This window comes from Schistocerca cancellata, chromosome 2, assembly GCF_023864275.1.
Source record: "Schistocerca cancellata isolate TAMUIC-IGC-003103 chromosome 2, iqSchCanc2.1, whole genome shotgun sequence".
In the NCBI taxonomy this organism is placed as follows: Eukaryota; Metazoa; Arthropoda; class Insecta; order Orthoptera; family Acrididae; genus Schistocerca; species Schistocerca cancellata.
The window spans coordinates 498,583,533-498,601,730 of NC_064627.1; the positions used below are offsets into that span (position 1 = coordinate 498,583,533).

The 18,198-nt window shown below is 40.8% G+C and overlaps 1 protein-coding gene across 3 annotated transcripts in view; it reads right to left on the minus strand.

Annotated features, from left to right (window-relative positions):
• Positions 1–807: 807 nt before the first annotated feature.
• Positions 808–18,198, minus strand: part of LOC126162040 (thyroid receptor-interacting protein 11-like) — a 442,937-nt gene continuing 425,546 nt past the window's right edge. For all 3 annotated transcript variants that reach the window (XM_049918272.1, XM_049918270.1, XM_049918271.1), the window contains exons 22-23: positions 3,192–3,299; positions 808–1,484 (exon numbers count right to left, since the gene is read on the minus strand). In XM_049918272.1, coding sequence (XP_049774229.1) covers positions 1,347–1,484; positions 3,192–3,299 — 246 coding nt within the window. In that variant the 3' untranslated portion in view covers positions 808–1,346. The remainder of the gene's footprint in view (positions 1,485–3,191; positions 3,300–18,198) is intronic.

Sequence of the window (18,198 nt, forward strand, 5' to 3'; positions counted from 1 at the left end):
ATATGATGTACAAGCACATCAAAAGAACATATTTTAATTAAGGATTTTAAATATATGAGAGAGAGGGAGGGAGGGGAGAGAGGGAGGGAGGGGAGGGGGGGAGGGAGGGAGGGGGGGAGAGAGAGAGAGAGAGAGAGAGAGAGAGAGAGAGAGAGAGAGAGAGTGTCAACAAGCTATTTTTTCTGTTAATATAAAGATCAGTTTGCAGTTGTAAAAGGGAAAAAAAAATAAATAAAAAATAAAAAAAATTGTGTCAGACCGCCTTTAATAGACATACCAAGTTTAATTTCAACTAACTTTATCTAAATAGTTTTTCTAGTTACCAGTAGTGACCAAACTACTCATATTCTGTGTCATTACATAACTTGTATGTGTTTTTCTTGCTGATGGCATTTTTTTGAGGAGATCCCATCAAGATGTGGAAATGAAACACCTCCAGACTGTGAATGCTATTTTGAGAAGTACTGTACATAAAATATTCTACCTGAAACAAATACTAGCTTCATGTCAACATTCTGGTGACACCTTTAACTATTCTCACCTCATATGCTTATGAACAGGCCCACTAAAAATATTATCTCTAAAAGCTACTAACACTGCCTTCTTCACCAGAACCTGTGACAAGTTCTAATATCTTCTGGTAGCAACAAGGGGTTATGACGACACTGGCACTTTCTGGCTGTGCCATCTGGCTTTTAGAGATACTAGGAGAGGTGAGAGGGAAACACTGAAAGGCAGGATGGCATTTACATGTAGGAAACATGTTGCATTCTTCATAAGCATGATGCTAAATGATGATTATATCCATGACCAAGTAATAAATATTTGTATTTGAGTATTATTACACCATTTCCTTTTCTTTCGCTTTTAAAAATAAATAATAAGTATGAATATCAGTTTAACTACCCATCTTCTTGTTGTTATTGAAAGATTGTAAATACCCCAAAAGTGGGTAGTGCTTCACATTTATGATATTTAATACAATTTGTTTTATTGATATTATCACCTTTGATATTATCACATGGTGTCAGTTAGCAAGGAATGTTGTGACAAGGTATCAGTGTCTTAAGCAAAAATATACAATAGTGTCTAATTACAGAATGAAGTTGTTCTTAATCCTAAGTATATAAAATTCACATTTCTGTAGCATCAATCATGCTTAATATCATTTAGAGTTGAGCACATTCAACATGGTACATTTTATTCTTGATTTCAGAACATTCAATTCAATCTCATCCTTAGATGTGAAAATACGGATTAACAGAACTGTGAAATCTCTTGTTTTATACATTAAATTAAAAACCACAGCAAATCACTATTTACAGAGATAGAGGGTAAAGAATCTGTCAGCTCTCTTTGAGAACATCTTTAAGTATACTGCTGCTACTGCGAGCAGCAGGGAACTGTGTGAAAGTCGGTAGATGGACTTCTGAGAGAAGCAGTGGTGAACGTCTTGAGCTAGTACTTGAAGAACTGGGTGACGGCTATTGGGAGAAAAAAAAAGAACAGTGTGTTAAGCTACACCATAAAATAATATTTACAATGGTTTTCTCAAAGTATAATGTTTATTTGTTAGAATCATATAATAAAAATAAGGAAATTTGTGCAATCTCATTTGTATATATCACTAATAGCTCTCAGTTCAAAGAGATTTGAAACTGAATTAATAAGAAAGAGATAAATTTCAGATGGTGGTTTTAATGCTTCAAGTGTTCTAATTAGTCTCTACCCCTCCCCTCAAGTACAATGCACAGAATGTTCATACAAGCATTTGAAGCTGCCAGTAAAGTCCTTCTTTGGGATGTTGTTCTACTTGTGTATTACATTGGCTTGAATGCTGTTCGTGTTTTCAAAATGTAGACCCTTCGTTGAATTATTGTTTGTGGTAGGCATGTACTGATAACACCAAGTGTCACCACCTGTGATGGTTTTTTTTCCAGAAAAGAATTGTACTCATTTCTCATTTCAGTCTTGCAGGTGCCCAGGTATCATTGTTTATATTTGAAAGTCAAGGTGTGTGGGACAAACTTCACGCACATTTTTCACTTCTTCAAAAAATTCTGGAGAATGATCTAGAAATGCTGCTGCATTGCATTTTGTGACACACATTGACACTTTATGGTCATGCTTCTACTAGCTAACAGTGCCTGCTCACAATTGACTGGTTGAATGTTAGTTCAAACGGCCACCTTAGTTACTATGTTGATGCTATGAATATGCCAGGAAAAGACATCAGTCTCAGAGCTTTTTGGACAGACAGTGTATGCATCACATTGTCCTTGAAGCATAATCTGATTCAAGACTGGTATCATACAAAAAAGAATGATAATGCCAATTCGGCAAGAAGCCCACTGCGTAGAGAAACATAAGACTTTGAAGGCAAGGATGGTTTCATTGGAAAAACAGTCTTCATCATCAGTAATGTCTGGTATGTTAGGAGAGTCTTTGTGGAGTCTTTGTGACTCCACTTCTGTTGGTCCATCACTTCCTTCTTAATGCTGCTGTCCAGCCCATCATTGAAAATCTGAAATCTGACACTCTTCCTCCCTCACCTCCTCTCCCCTTCCACGTACACATTATAAGCCCTTCCTTCTTCCTTAATATGTATCCTGGCCACTTTCCTGCTTTTCATTAACTTAGCAACTTTCTCTGCTCTCACATTCCTCTCAGAATCTCGTTTATTTCTCATTTTATTGATCCAACTTATATTTTTCCATTATTCACCATGCCCACATCTCAAAATTCAATCATGGAAAACTAATGCATTGCCACAATGGCCAAGATGACACAACAGTAATTTGCTTTAACAATGTCTGATGTGATCAGTAATCTTGAAACTCTTGTTAACAAATCAGTTATAACTGCAAATAGTTGTTACTAGTAACATTTGAAACATTTCAAGCTCATCTTTAGAAGATTGAAAATCGTCATTATTAAAGCATAGTTCTGGGAACAGGAAGTTGTTTCATCGATATAAATGATAGTGGGTATTTGACATAGCACCTCGAATTACATTTATTTTTGCAAATTATGCGAACTGTTTAACTTATTTACTTACTGCAAAAATGTATCACAAGACAGACAGGCACTTTATTTTGCACCTCTGTTAATTATTTATGTCATTGTGTTTTAAGTTAGTGTTAAAACAGAATAGTCCAAATATTCACAATATATTTATTCTGGATACTTACAGTGGATCTCTCCCTTGGTGCTTGTTCTTGAGTCTGTGGAAGTAGTCGAAGTTTTGGCTGTGGTCTGGATTCATTCTCCAAGAATCGAATGAATGCCTCCGACAGGGACTGAAATATCATGTTAAATAAATGTACTTTCGAAAAATATGCCATACAGCTGATTCTGCAAAATACAAGATTCAAAGAATAGAACATGGTAATTATTTCTTACTCATGCACGAAGCTGTTGTTTACTGAGCTGACTTTCACACTCTACAGTTAGAGATATGAAAGTATTATGCATTTTTACAACTTGAGAAACTGAGTGCTTCAGTCTAATTATTCTCTTTTTGTTACCACAGAACTAAAACTGCTGATGATACATTCATGAACAACGCTTTCTTGTGTGAAGAAACGAAATTCCTCTTAGCATAAATCATTAAAAAGATTCATTTAATTCATTCTGCTATGTCATAACTGTATTTACTTTCCACAAGCACTTTTGTAAAAACGCTAAGGGGTATCTATGTAAGAAAGATTGCATATTTGAAAATTACTGAACAATATCTCTGAAAAAATGAAATTATATTCTGACTGAAGAAATCTTATTACAAGTAAAAATATTGCAAAACAAGATTCTATGATAATGTTACTTTCAGTGACAGGTAGCAATATCCACGCACCATACCTATTTCTACTCATCAAACAAATAACAACCAATTTAAATGACGCAATATCATCAACTATGACTTTCTTGTGAGGGACCTAATATAAGCTTCTGTTACAAATTTAATTTTTATTTTCTTTACAGTTAAGCTCAATCATTGTAAAGGTATAACAGAAATTACATGTTTTAGTCAGAAGTGCTTCATCTCATTTATTTCAGAAACATCCTCAGCACTTAAGGAGTGGAATGAACATGTAGAAATACACATGTGTAATGTAATAATGTGCCTGTGGCTAGGGCCTTCTGTTGGGTAGACCGATCGCCGTTTTAGTTGACACCACTTTGGCAACTTGCATATCGATGAGGATGAGATGATGATGAAGAAAACACAACACCCAGTCCCTGAGTGGAGAAAACCTCCGACTCAGTGGGAATCAGACCTGGGCCCCTCGATGGCATTCTACCACACTGACCACTCAGCTATGGAGGCACACATATAATGTAATTTGAAGTAGACTTTTTTAGGCTTGGTCTTCAGCACTAGATTGTGTTTTAGGCTGTAGACAACTTTTGTCTCATGTTTCCTTCTTTTACAAGCTTCCTTTTTAACTGTAATGCACTGTTTTCCAAGATTTGTTGTAGCTGCTTTCTAATCTTGGTAGAACTAATCTGCAAAATACTGTCCTTTGCATATTACTGTTTGCTCAGTACCTTATTTCAACATATTTTACATCATCAGCATTAGCCACACTTATACACAGATTACTGTCTTCTGTTCTGAGCATCTGCTTTGTTCCTCCTTGTTCCTACAGTCTTCAAGTCACACCCAACCCCACCTCACTTTTATCCCAGTCATACGGTAAGTTTGGGTTCTGGAGAAATGTAGTGACATGTGAAGTAATACCACAAAATAGGTTGAAGAAAGGCGAATCTATTGACTGGAATACACACTTTACAATTCTGAAGTTATTAGGGGTACAATACCGGTAGTGAAAGCCTATCTAAAATTTCAATGAAAACCAGACAGCTGTAATAATAGCTCAAGGATAAGGAAGGGAGAGAGGGCTGCAGTCCCTCTCTGCATGTTATTCAGTCGTGCACAGAGCAAGCAGTAAAGGAGACCAAGGAGAATATTGTAACCAGAATTAAAGTTCATTAGGAAAAAAAAGAAAAAAGATTTGAGGTTTGTGAATGACTCTGTGATTTTGCCAGAGTTGGCTTGGAATTGAATGGACAGTGTCTTGAAAAGATGTTGTAAGATGAAAACCAAGAAAAGCATAGCTGAATTAATTAGGTAACACTGAGGGAAAGAGATTAAGAAACAAGATATCATGGGTAGTGGATGGGTTTTGCTCTTTGGCCAGCAAAATAAATGACAGAGACAAGAATAAATAGGAGTAAAATGTAAACTGACAGTAGCAAGAAAAGCATTCCCAGAAAAGAAAAAAAAAACTGTTAGCACTTAAGTTTTGGGAGTGTTTATAGCTTTATATGGAAGTGAAATGGGGATGACAAAGAGAGCAAGAGGAGAACAGAAGCTTTTGAAATGTGCTGTTACAGAAGAATGCTGAAGACTAGGTGGGTATATTGAGTAACTAATGGAGAAGTACTGTATCAAATCGGAAAGGTGGAAAACAGAACTTTATGGCATAACTTGACTAAAAGAAAACAATAGCTGACAGAACACATCCTGAGGCGTAAAAGAGTAATAAATTTTGTTTGTAGGATGTGTGTGTGGGGGAGGGGGGTGGGCAGGGGGGGGGGGAGGGTGTTGATATTGCAGAGGGAAACCAAGCTTTGACTAAAGTAAGCAGACTGAAGAGGATGTAGGTTACAGTGATCATGATGAGATGTAGAGACCCACAGAATAGACTAGTGAAGATAGCTAATCTCAAATCAGTCTTTGGACTGAAGATCACAACAACAATAATTATGTCTTGCATCCCAGTCTGGTAATTCTTCAAGTGCCAGAAGGGCATCCAACAGCATAGAGTTTGGTGAGACAAGTGAACAATGTTCAACCGCAGCAGAGCTATGTTCACAGCAGTCTCCATGCACAACTGACTGCCTGAAAATCTGGGATCAGCGTGACAAGTCTTATCACACACTAGGTCGGCAAGCCTCCACTGGATATTGTCATTTAACATAAAGTACACTTTGTGTACAAATGGTTCAAATGGCTCTGAGCACTATGGGACTTAACATGTGAGGTCATCAGTCCCCTAGACTCAGAACTACTTAAACCTAACTAACCTAAGGAGATCACACACATCCATGCCCGAGACAGGATTCGAACCTGCGACCGTAGCAGCAGCACGGTTCCAGACTGAAGCGCCTAGAGCTGCTCGGTCACAGTGGCCGGCACTCTTTGTGTCATTCAAAATACATTTACTGATGAGGGGAGCAGACTTTAACTCATCACACTGAAGGTTGCTTAGCAGCCCATCCACCTAATATATGGTACAATGAGAAGCACACATTGCTTTTCTCTTCACAGTGGTCTATAGCCTATAGATGTAGATATATATCTATTTCCCATTAAGTGATCCATCAAGATTGTTACCATGTAGGAATAACAGCTACACAGCTTGAAAGTTTGGATTGGATATTGTGATCTACAATATTTGGTTCCCTTAAATCATCACTAAACTGTAATTATTAGGTCTACAGCTTTGCTCCCTCTGTTTTACAATAGACAGCAGCAGTGGTAAGTCGTGGTGCAGATGGTAGGTCAGTAAGCTTAAGCATTTGTGAACATAACCCTTTCAGAATATTAGTCAATTTTTAATTGAGTCATAAAGTTATTCTCAATTGAACATTTCAATTTTTGAACCCAATTCTCATCATTTTCAGGAATTTTCTGCTTTAACTTGAAGAAACCTATGGCTGAGGCTCATATAAAGCATCTATTAGTGAAAGAATGTGCAGTGAATGGTTTCAGTGCTACAAGAATGGTGATTTTGATGTTGAAGACCAGCATAGCAGCGGAAGATAGGTTTTTGAAGCAACTGAAACTGAAGAAAACAATCATAGTAGATTGTTATTGATACATTTGAGACAAGCACTGAAAAACAAATGGCCACAATATAGTTTGAAAAAAATTTGCCAATAGTGAACTGGCCATATAACTGTGAAGGGGGGGGGGGGGGGGGGGGGGGGAGGGGTTTGTGAACAATGAAAGTAAAGAACTGTGAAATGCAATTGTGCAGCTGTCAGCTGTAATCAGTGTTGAACTTCCACCCCCCATTTTTCAGCCAGTATAACATGTCAACACCGAGGATTATTAATGAAGAAATAAAGTAGGTGAAAGTCACATACCGACATTCCTTCATAAACATACTCTTACCACAACCAAACAATAGTCCCGTGTACTTTTCTTCCAGCCCTACTAAAACATTTGTCTCCCCCTGCCTCACCATGTGGTCTTTTTGACCAATCCTTCCATTATAATCTTCTCCAAGGTATCTCTCTCCTCCCTGAGGAAGGATCGATTGGTTCTTAAATCAAGGATAGTGTACTGGTATGCATTTTTGTATTTCCATTGGCAATACTGATGTTTCTTCTGAAAGTAACTACAAGTCAGAAATTCTGTCTCATAATATTATATAGTTTTCTCCCAAAATTTTTCTTTTCATAGAAATCTGATAACACAATAAGGTTAGATGAAATCTATTCACTAAGTGGTGGCAGGAGAAAATATATAAAAGTTGTGGAAACGCACACGCTTTCTGAGTCAGTGGCTCCTCCTCCTCCTGTCTAAAGGGCCCCTTCAACACTGCTGCACAAAAATGACCCACTAGCTGCAAAAGCTTACATATTTACACATCTTTTATGTGTTTTTCCTGCCACAACGTGGTGACTAGTTTTTTACCTATCCATATTATATTGTATTTTCAGACACTGGTTATTCTTGTTGATAAATCTAAAAATTTGTCAGAATCAGGATAAGAAGTTTATTGTCTCACAACATACAAGATAGACCAGTGATTTATTGTACAGGAAACTTCTCAACATTACACTATAGAAAATTTTAGTTTTAGGGAATTTTAGTGTTGTAAATTTAAGTACACAGGTCTGCAAAACTTAAGGACAAAAGTAGCTTTTGCATGATGTGTCACTGCCAAGTAACACAGCTCAATGAAACTTGGGCATACATAGAAACAACTGCTACAGTGTAGTACAGAACATAGCTGAAAGAAATGTGCTATGAGAGAAACAGAAATGACACTTTTATTCAAAGACAATTATTACACTGAAATCAATGCAGTCTATGATGGTTCCCTGGACATTACAAAAGGTGAGACATGGCTCTTAATGGGGCATGTGATCACCATGGAGAGCAATGCATGCTCTGCAACATGCCCCATGCTGGCCACAAGGTTGGTAGGGAGCCTTGTTGTAGGACATTCCATTTATCCACCAGTGCACTCAACAAATGCTGGACAAACATTTATACACCTGGATGTGCTGCAATTCATCTCCACAATGTATCTCACATGTGCTTGATCAGATTGAAGTTAGGAGAGAGGCCAGGCCAGCCCATTTATCAAATATCCTCTCATTCCCAGAGCTCCTCCACTTGCGCTGTTTGATGCAGTCACCCATTTTTGTCCATAAAAATGACTGAATGCATCCCTGAAAAGACACACATATGGAAGGGGTATAGTGGGTGAATGTCTGGATTCAAAGATTTGGAGGTCAATACGCTCATACAACATTATGTTTCCCCACACCGCAACATCTTCTCGTGGTCTTCAGCCCAGAGACTGGTTTGATGCACCTCTCCATGTTACTTTAACCTGTGCATGCTTCTTCATCTCCGAGTAACTACAACCTTCTGAATCTGCTTAGTGTATTCATCTCTTGGTCTACCTCTACAATTTTTACCCTCCTCAATTCTCTCTAATACTAAATTGGTGATCCCTTGGTGCCTCAGAACGTGTCCTACCAACCGGTCTCTTCCTTTAGTCAGGTTGTGCCACAATTTCATCTTCTCCCCTATTCTATACAGTACATCCTCATTAGTTATGTCATGTACCCATCTAATCTTCAGCATTCTTCTGTAGCACCACATTTCGAAAGCTTCTATTCTCTTCTTGTCCAAACTATTTATCGTCCATGTTTCGCTTTCATACGTGGCTACACTCCATACTAATACTTTCAGAAAAGACTTCTTGACACTTAAATCTATATTCGATGTTAACAAATTTCTCTTCTTCAGAAACGCTTTCCTTGCCATAGTCAGTCTACATTTTACATCCACTCTACTTCGACCATCATCAATTATTTTACTCCCCAAATAGCAAAACTCCTTTACTACTTTAAGTGTCTCATTTCCTAATCTAATTCCCTCAGTATCAGCTGACTTCATTCAACTACATTCCATTATTCTCATTTTGCTTTTATTGATGTTCATTTTACATCCTCCTTTCAAGACACTGTTCATTATGTTCAACTACTCTTCTTCCAGATCGTTCGCTGTCTCTGACAGAATTAACATGTCATCGGCAAACCTCAATGTTTTTATTTCTTCTCTGCGGATTTTAATTCCTACTCAACATATTTCTTATGTTCCCTTTACTGCTTGCTCAATATACAGACTGAACAACATCAGGGATAGGCTACAACACTGCCTCACTCCCTTCTCAACCATTGCTTCCCTTTCATGCCCCGCTAACTCTTATAATGACAATCTGGTTTCTGTACAAATTGTAAGTAGCCTTTTCTCCCTGTATTTTACCCCTGTCACCTTCAGAATTATAAAGAGAGTATTCCACTCAACAAAGTCAAAAGCTTTCTCCAAGTCTACAAATGTTAGAAATGTAGGTTTGCCTTTCCTTAATCTATCTTCTAAGATAAGTCACAGGGTCAGTATTGCCTCATGTGTTCCAACATTTCTATGGAATCCAGACTGATCTTCCCCAAGTTCAGCTTCTATCAGTACACAACAATACCTGAAAAAAAAAAGATCATGTTCAACAATGGTGGACACACCTTCCGATGGTGACAGGTAGGAACAGACAATGCACCCCGGAACATGATGATTTTGGTGGAGTGGGGAGGCATAATGGTGCACCCTCAAATCTTTCAATACAGTACACTCAGCAGTCATTGTTATTGTAACACTGTACTCCTTCCCCCATATGTGTCTTTCCAGGATAGCATTCGGCCCTGACTTCATTTTTATGGATGATTGCATAGATTATATCGAACAATACAGGAGGTAGAGCTCTTGGAAGGAAGGGATATTTGGCAAATGGACTGGCATGCCCTTTCCCCCTGGTCAACCACACTTGTGGAGGAATGGGATGCCCTACCACAAAAACTCTGTAACGACCTTGTGGCCAGCATTGGAGCACATTGCACAGCATGCATTGCCATCTGTGGTGATTATATACCCTATTAAGAACTATGTCCTGCCATTTGTAATGACCAAGGGAGGATCATGAAATGCGGTGACATCAGTGTAATGACTGTCTTTGAACACAAGTGTTATTTATGTTTGTCTTATTGCATATTTGTTTCAGTTATATTCTGTATGATATGCAGCAGTTTTATCTATGTATGGGTCAATTTTTATTGAGTTACACCACTTGACAGTGGCTAATCATGTAAAAGTTACTTTCATCCTTACATTTTGCACACCAATGTATTATACTGCATTTAAGTTCAAACACTGTATGAAAACTTAATCATTGTTAAAGTTTTTGTAGGACTGTGATTATGTTTCAGTTCCTTTTACCATGTCTTGGTCAAGTACCAATATTATGTTTCAAGAATTATTCTACAGGGTAATAGCAGTTTTGGACTAATATGCTGTACAATTCTCTCTTCAGCAAACTACCCTTTTTGCCTTTTAGTTTGTTACAAATATTCATTCCCATGTGGAGTTTGGACAAATTACTGTTGGTGCTGGGTACAAAGCATTTATACTATTTATTCCTGGTACTGCACTTTGTTTAACACATATGTAATAGAAAGAGCTGCATGCCATTGGATAACTATGGTTTGTTTTGTTTTGTTTTGTTTTAGGGCACAAAAACAACTAGGGTCATACGTGTCCATGTCAGAACTGTAGAACATGAAGACAAAGAGCATAGTTAAAAATGACTATACATTAATCCCAATCGGCGGAAGAAAAGACAGCTAAAAACAGGGATGTAGAGAAAGGTCTATAAAATACACCATAGAGAAATGGAGGTCATGAACTAAAGATTAAATATCCTCTGTCATATTTCTAAGATACGGATAAAAAGTAAAACACGGTCGACAGCCCGTGTGTCATTTGCTACAACGGCCGATAACTCAGATGGCAACCACAAATGAGAATGTAAGGCGTTAAAAAATGGGCACACTGCCAGGAAATGGTGGACTGTCAAAGGTTGAGGGCAATAAGCACAATGTGGAGGGGGAGCACCACTTAACAAATGGCAATGGCTAAAAAGACAGTGCCCAATATGCAACCTAGTTAAAATGATCTCGCCATGGTGAGAGGGCCAAGAGGAGGTCATCCAAGCTGATGGAAAAGGCTTAATTCCCCGGAGCTTATTCCCATGAATGGACAACCAGTGGTGGTGCCAAAGTGATTTCACCTGCTGACAGACAGAAACATGGAGATCATTCGTGGGGGTGGAAGAACTAGCGAGCTAAGGTATTGCAGCCTTGGCAGCATCGTCAGTGGTCTCGTTTCCCAGCGGACCGACATGACCAGGAACCCATGTAAACATCACAGTAGCTCCATCAAAAATGAGCAAGTGACAGCTTTCCTGTACTCATTGCACTAAGAGATGGACATTGTATAGCACACACAGGCTCTGAAGGGCACTGAGAGAGTTGGAGCACATGACACAATTGAAAATCCTGTGTTACTGGATGTACTGCATGGCCTGATACAGAGCGATGAGCTCCACTGACCAGTGTCCTGGAAGCCAATACAAATAATGTTGGTGTCAATGACAAAGGCACCCATGATACCATGGTCAGTCTGACAGCCATCAGTGTACACAAAGGTACTATCGCGAAAGTTGTGAAACTTACGGTGATAGTGTGAGGCTCAAGTAGTGTGTTTACGTAGCAAATGAAGGCCAAGGTGAAAAGGGGCCACTGCATGAAGCCATGGTAGCAAAGGGTTCATACCTATCGGGAAAGTGGCAGCTACCATTAAGTTAAGCTGCTGGATCAAGAGCTGAAAGCGAACTCCAGGAAGTAACAGAGAAGAGGGACGTGCCCCATACTGGCAATCAAAGGAGGTGGCATAAGATGGGTAATCACACATGGCAGACAAATGACATGCATATCTGCTGAGGAGAAAGTCACAGTGGTAGGACAGTGGAAGTTTGGCAGCTTCTACATACAGATTGTCAACCAGGCTTGTGGAAAAGACATCAGTGGCCAAATCGATGCCATGATGGTGGGTAGTATTGAGATGCCGTAAGAGGGACGGACGTGCAGATGCATAAACAAAACAACCATAGCCTTGTTTCGAACAAACAAGGGACCAGTGCAAAAGGAGGAGGGTGGTTCAATCTGCTCCTCAGGAAGTAGCACTGAACGACTGCATACAGCGGGCTGCCAGGTAAGACGTGGGAGGACCAAGAAAGTTTCCTACCGAGCATGAACTTCAGGAAATTCCTAGTTTCAATGAACAGAAGAGCAACAGGCCCAAAATGTAAAGATGGTGGAAGAAACCAGTTGCACCGCCAGAAATTCATAAAAATAGTTTTGTCGATGTTCCATGAGTAAAGGCGATCAAGACATCACTGAAGAGACCACTCAATAAGACAAGTCCATGGAGAACTGGAACAGATGGCAAAATCGTCAACCAAATGGGAGCCAGAGATGCCATTATAGGGTTAAAGGTGATAAAGTGGATGGCATTCAGGACAGGACCCTGAGGCACATCAATTTTTCCTGGAACTCGGTCTTTTAAAAATCCTGAAGGAAATGGGGCATGCGGCCACAGAAGCACCACATGTCGAGAGTACGGAGGATACCAGTCCTCCAGCAGGTGTAGTAGGCTTCCTCCAAATCAAAAAACATGGCCACAGTCTGGGATTTCTGCGGAAAACCACGCATGACATGGGTGGACAAAGTGACTTGATGGTAAACTGCAGAATGGCCACTTGAAATCCACACTGTGCAGTAGTTGGTAGATTGGGAAACTTGAGCCACCATACCAGCCAGGTATGAATCATACTTTCCATCACCTTGCAGACACCAGACACAGCTGCTGAGAGAAATGGGCAGTAGCTAGAAGGACGGAGTTTGTTCTTAGCGGGCTTAGGTATGGGTTTGACAGTGGCTTCACATCAGTGTTTGGGAAATGTGCCCTCTGCCCAGATGTCATTGTAAATATAAAGGAGAAAGTGTCTGCCTTCAGGAGAAAGAATGTGAACATCATTCGGCCCTGCAGCGGAGGATCAGGATGAAGTGAGAGCACAATCCAGCTCCCTCATAATAAAGGTGGCATTGTAGCACTCACTATTCTGAGAAGAGAAGGGTATCGCCCATACCTCCTCTGCTCATTTCTGATGGAGGAAGGCAGGGTGATAGTGGGGGGAGCTTGAAATCTCCACAAAGTGGAAGCCCAAGGTATTGGAGATAGAAATAAGTTCCACTATGACATCGTTTGCTACTGTCATGCCAGAAATTTGGGAATGCACCTTGGTCCCAGAGAACTGTTGGAGGTTGTCCTACATGAAGAAAGAGCAAGTGGAACTGTTAAAAGAACTAGTAAATGAAATCCAGCTAGCTTTTCTGCTATCATGAAGATCACAACGACACTGTGCACGCAACCATTTATAATGAATGCAGTTTGCCATCATAAGATGATGGTTAAAAATGAAGAGAGCACACCTCCATGCGCAAATTGCATCGTGGCACATGTCAGTCCACCAAGGTACAGGGACATGGTGCATTAAAGAGGAAATGTGAGGAATGGAACGTTCTGCAGCAGTAAGGATAATGTTTGTAAGATATTCTACCTGGTCATCACAACTGGGGAAATGTTGTTCATTCGAGGTCACTAGGGAGGAGCAAAGCCTCCAGCTGGCCTTAGAAAGTTGCCATTTTGGTGTGCACGTAGATGGGGTTGGAGTCAGCAAACGGATAGCACATGGGAAGTGGTTGCTCGAGTATGTGACAGGGAGAATGGAACACTCGAGATGATGGGCAACCTGGGCAGTGCAGAAGGATAGGTACAAACGGTAATAGGTGTGTGTGGAGTGTGAAAGGAAAGTGAGTGCTCCCATGTTAAAGCAGATGATGTTAAGTTGATTGAGAAGGTTAACCAAGAGGGCATCTCTCGGACAGGTTATGGGAGAACCCCAAAGGGAATGGTGTGCATGAAAGTCACCAAGCAGCAGAAAGAGGTAAGATAGCTGCCCAATAAGTTGGAGGAGGTCTGTCCTGGTGACATCGAACGATAGAGGGACGTAACCGGTACAAAGGAAAAGGTCAAGTGAGGAAAGAAAATAAGGACTGCAACAGCTTCAAGCCGGGTAGTCAGGGGAGATGGGTTGACTATGTTCATCATCAGGGATGAGCAGCATGACTCACTCCCTCACGAGATGGAATACCGCCCTCGGGGAGAAGATCAAAGCAGATCAGAAAGAAATGCAGAGTTCAAAGTGGTTGCAATGACGCAATTTTGTTTCCTGGAGGCAGAGAAGAAGCAGATGTGATTCTAAGAGCAGCCATAAGTCCTCTTTGTCGGATCAAACGCTGTGAACATTCCACTGGAGGAGAGTCATGATGGGGAAAGGGGAGGAGGGGAAAAAACAAAGGGGTGTCACTTTGGCAGCTGCTGACTGCCAGTTTGTGAAGACTCACTGCTCCAGGACACAGAAGCTGGAGGGTACTACTCCATGAGATCTACACAGTTGTTGGCATTCTCCTTCTTTCAGTCTACAGACTCCATGGCAGAAAAATGGTTGGTGGTGCCCACCGGCAATACGGAGGTCAGTCAGGCAAGTGTATCGTGTGGCTACACCATCATAGAGGATCTCCGAGTCAGTGAAGGCAAAGACCATTTGTCTTTGTTTAACTTCTTGGATTCCGTAGAAATACGGGAATACGTGAGGCAGTACTGACCCTACGACTTATCTTAGAAGCTAGATTAAGAAAATGCAAACCTACGTTTCTAGCATTTGTAGACTTGGAGAAAGCTTTTGACAATGTTGACTGGAATACTCTCTTTCAAATTCTGAAGGTGGCAGGGGTAAACTACAGGGAGCGAAAGGCTATTTACAATTTGTACAGAAACCAGATGGCAGTTACAAGAGTTGAGGGACATGAAAGGGAAGCAGTGGTTGGGAAGGGAGTGAGACAGGGTTGTAGCCTCTCCCCGATGTTATTCAATCTGTATATTGAGCAAGCAGTAAAGGAAACAAAAGAAAAATTCGGAGTAGGTATTAAAATCCATGGAGAAGAAATAAAACCTTGAGGTTCGCCGATGACATAATAATTCTGTCAGAGACAGCAAAGGACTTGGAAGAGCAGTTGAACGGAATGGACAGTGTCTTAAAAGGAGGATATAAGATGAACATCAACAAAAGCAAAACGAGGATAATGGAATGTAGTCGAATTAAGTCGGGTGATGCTGAGGGAATTAGATTAGGAAATGAGACACTTAAAGTAGTAAAGGAGTTTTGCTATTTGGGGAGCAAAATAACTGATGATGGTTGAAGTAGAGAGGATATAAAATGTAGACTGGCAATGGCAAGGAAAGCGTTTCTGAAGAAGAGAAATTTGTTAACATCGAGTATTGATTTAAGTGTCAGGAAGTCACTTCTGAAAGTATTTGTATGGAGTGTAGCCATGTATGGAAGTGAAACATGGACGATAAATAGTTTGGACAAGAAGAGAATAGAAGCTTTCGAAATGTGGTGCTACAGAAGAATGCTGAAGATTAGATGTGTAGATCACATGACTAATGAGGAGGTATTGAATAGGATTGGGGAGAAGAGGAGTTTGTGGCACAACTTGACAAGAAGAAGGGATCGGTTGGTAGGACATATTCTGAGGCATCAAGGGATCACCAATTTAGTATTGGAGGGCAGCGTGGCGGCTAAAAATCGTAGAGGGAGACCAAGAGATGAATACACTAAACAGATTCAGAAGGATGTAGGCTGCAGTACGTATTGGGAGATGAAGAAACTTGCACAGGATAGAGTAGCATGGAGAGCTGCATCAAACCAGTCTCAGGACTGAAGACCACCACAACAACAACTTCTTGGAGCCTTTCCGGTTGTCAGAGGAAGACTCAGATGTGTGTCGGCTGGAGGGATGTAGGAAGTCTTTTGGCAGTATTAATTCTGTCCTTTCTCCCTTCCAGTTGTGCAGCAGCTGACATCATCCCATGAGGTGAAAGATTGGTGACGTGTTGCACAGCTGGAGGAGGAGATGGGGATGCTACCATGACACTGGGTGATTTTACAACCTTGGTGCTCAATTTGAGGTTGCACGTGGCCATGCCCTTCGTGGAGCGAGATGTAGCAAGAACATTACTGTAAGAGCCAGATGGTAGAACATAAGTTTTGCAACTAGCCAATAACTTGCAAGCGACCGGGTAAGGCACTTTTTCCCAGACAGCCCACTTGTCGAGATACGTGGGACAATCTCAAGAGGAGGCAGCACGGTTGCCACTGCAGTTGATACAGTGGGGAGAAGGAAGCAGACAATCGCCCTTGTAAGCACCCCTACCACAGGTTACACATTTGACTGGGTGCTGACAGCACATTTGAGTGTGGTTGAAATGATGACACTGGTAGCAGTGCAACAGGTTTGGAATGTACAGTCAAACTATGACAACTTCATAACCTGCTTTGATGTTGGATGGAAACACCACTCTATCAGAAGTGAGAAAAAGTGTGTTTGTGGGCACCAAGGATGCATCTACCTTTTTCATCACCCAATGGACAGCAATGACACCCTGATCAGAGAGGTACATCTGGATTTTGGTTCAGTCAGACTATTAAGCAGCCTAGTGTAAGTAACACTACAGGAACACTTCAGGGTTCTATGGGCCTCAACATGAACAGGATAGTAGTGGAGGAGTGAAGCGGTAAGCAGTTGTTGTGCTTGAGAATCAGAAGTAGTCTCCAAAAGCATAGTGCCTTTGCGTAAATGAGAGCAGGATTTCACAGGCGCAGCAATTTTATCAACATCTTTCCAAGTAAGAAATGCATTTACCGTTGCAAAGGACTGACCGTCTTCAGTATGTGAAACCGTGAGGAACCACGGTACAGCTAGGAGGTCTTTGAATCGGGAGCCTCATTCAATTTACATTTCACAGACATTGACTGTGAAGAAGATCATTGGCTCATTGTGAGAACATCCCCGTGAGTACCAGCGTCTCCAGTGGCATTCTCCTTCCAACTGTCCCCCCCCCCATCCCCTCCCCCTTTCAGAGGGGGCTCAGCTGCCTTAGGTGATTGCTCACACCTCCCAAACACCTGATAGTGGGACCAATCAGCAATTTCGGAAGGGAGCAGCTCGGGCAATCACCCCTTCTTGGAACAGGCCTGTACCTAGGGGTACTTGCGAACCTTACCTGTTGATCTGGGGCTGGGAATTATGCGTTACCCAGTCACTTATGCGTGAGCCAGCCTTCAGAAGCACACAGGGAGGAAGAAGAAAAAGAAGAACCATAAACACTGAAGTGGAGGAAGGATAGGAGAAGATGAATGAATAAAGAAAAAAGTAACGAAAAAAAAGTGGCGAGTCTTTTCTACTGAAAATGTGGAACACATTCCCAAAAACACCCCAGACATGTTCCCCAAACAAGGGGAAAAGGAACAGCAAGAGGATAGACATGCAGCACAGAAGGGAAAAGATGTTGCAAAGGCTGGGGCCCAGTGGTAGCCACGCCACCTGAGGGAGGATACCTATGGTGACTGACTGCTATCAATTCACAGGCTATAATAGTTTCATTATAATTTTCATTATAAGAGAATTGTTTCATTGCCAATACAGCAGAGTGATTATATTTTACAATGGTAGCACAATTTCTACTTGGTGAACCACATTTTGCAGTTTCCTTTAACAATGATTTCATATCATTTTCCATTTAATCTACTTTCATTTTCTTCTATTGCTTGATAGGGCTATTAAGGATAAAAAAAACAATCTGTGTTCCTGATGTATACTTAATATAGAAACAAAACTGTGAATCCAGTAGCACCACTACTACGTTAAACATATTTTGCTTAAATGATAATTAATTGAAACCCTCAGCTGCCGATAGGTGTTGTTCATATACCTCTATGGGGACAGCTGAAAATGTGTGCCCCAACCAGGACTCGAACCTGGGATCTCCTGCTTACATGGCAGACACTCTATTCATCTGAGCCACTGAGGACA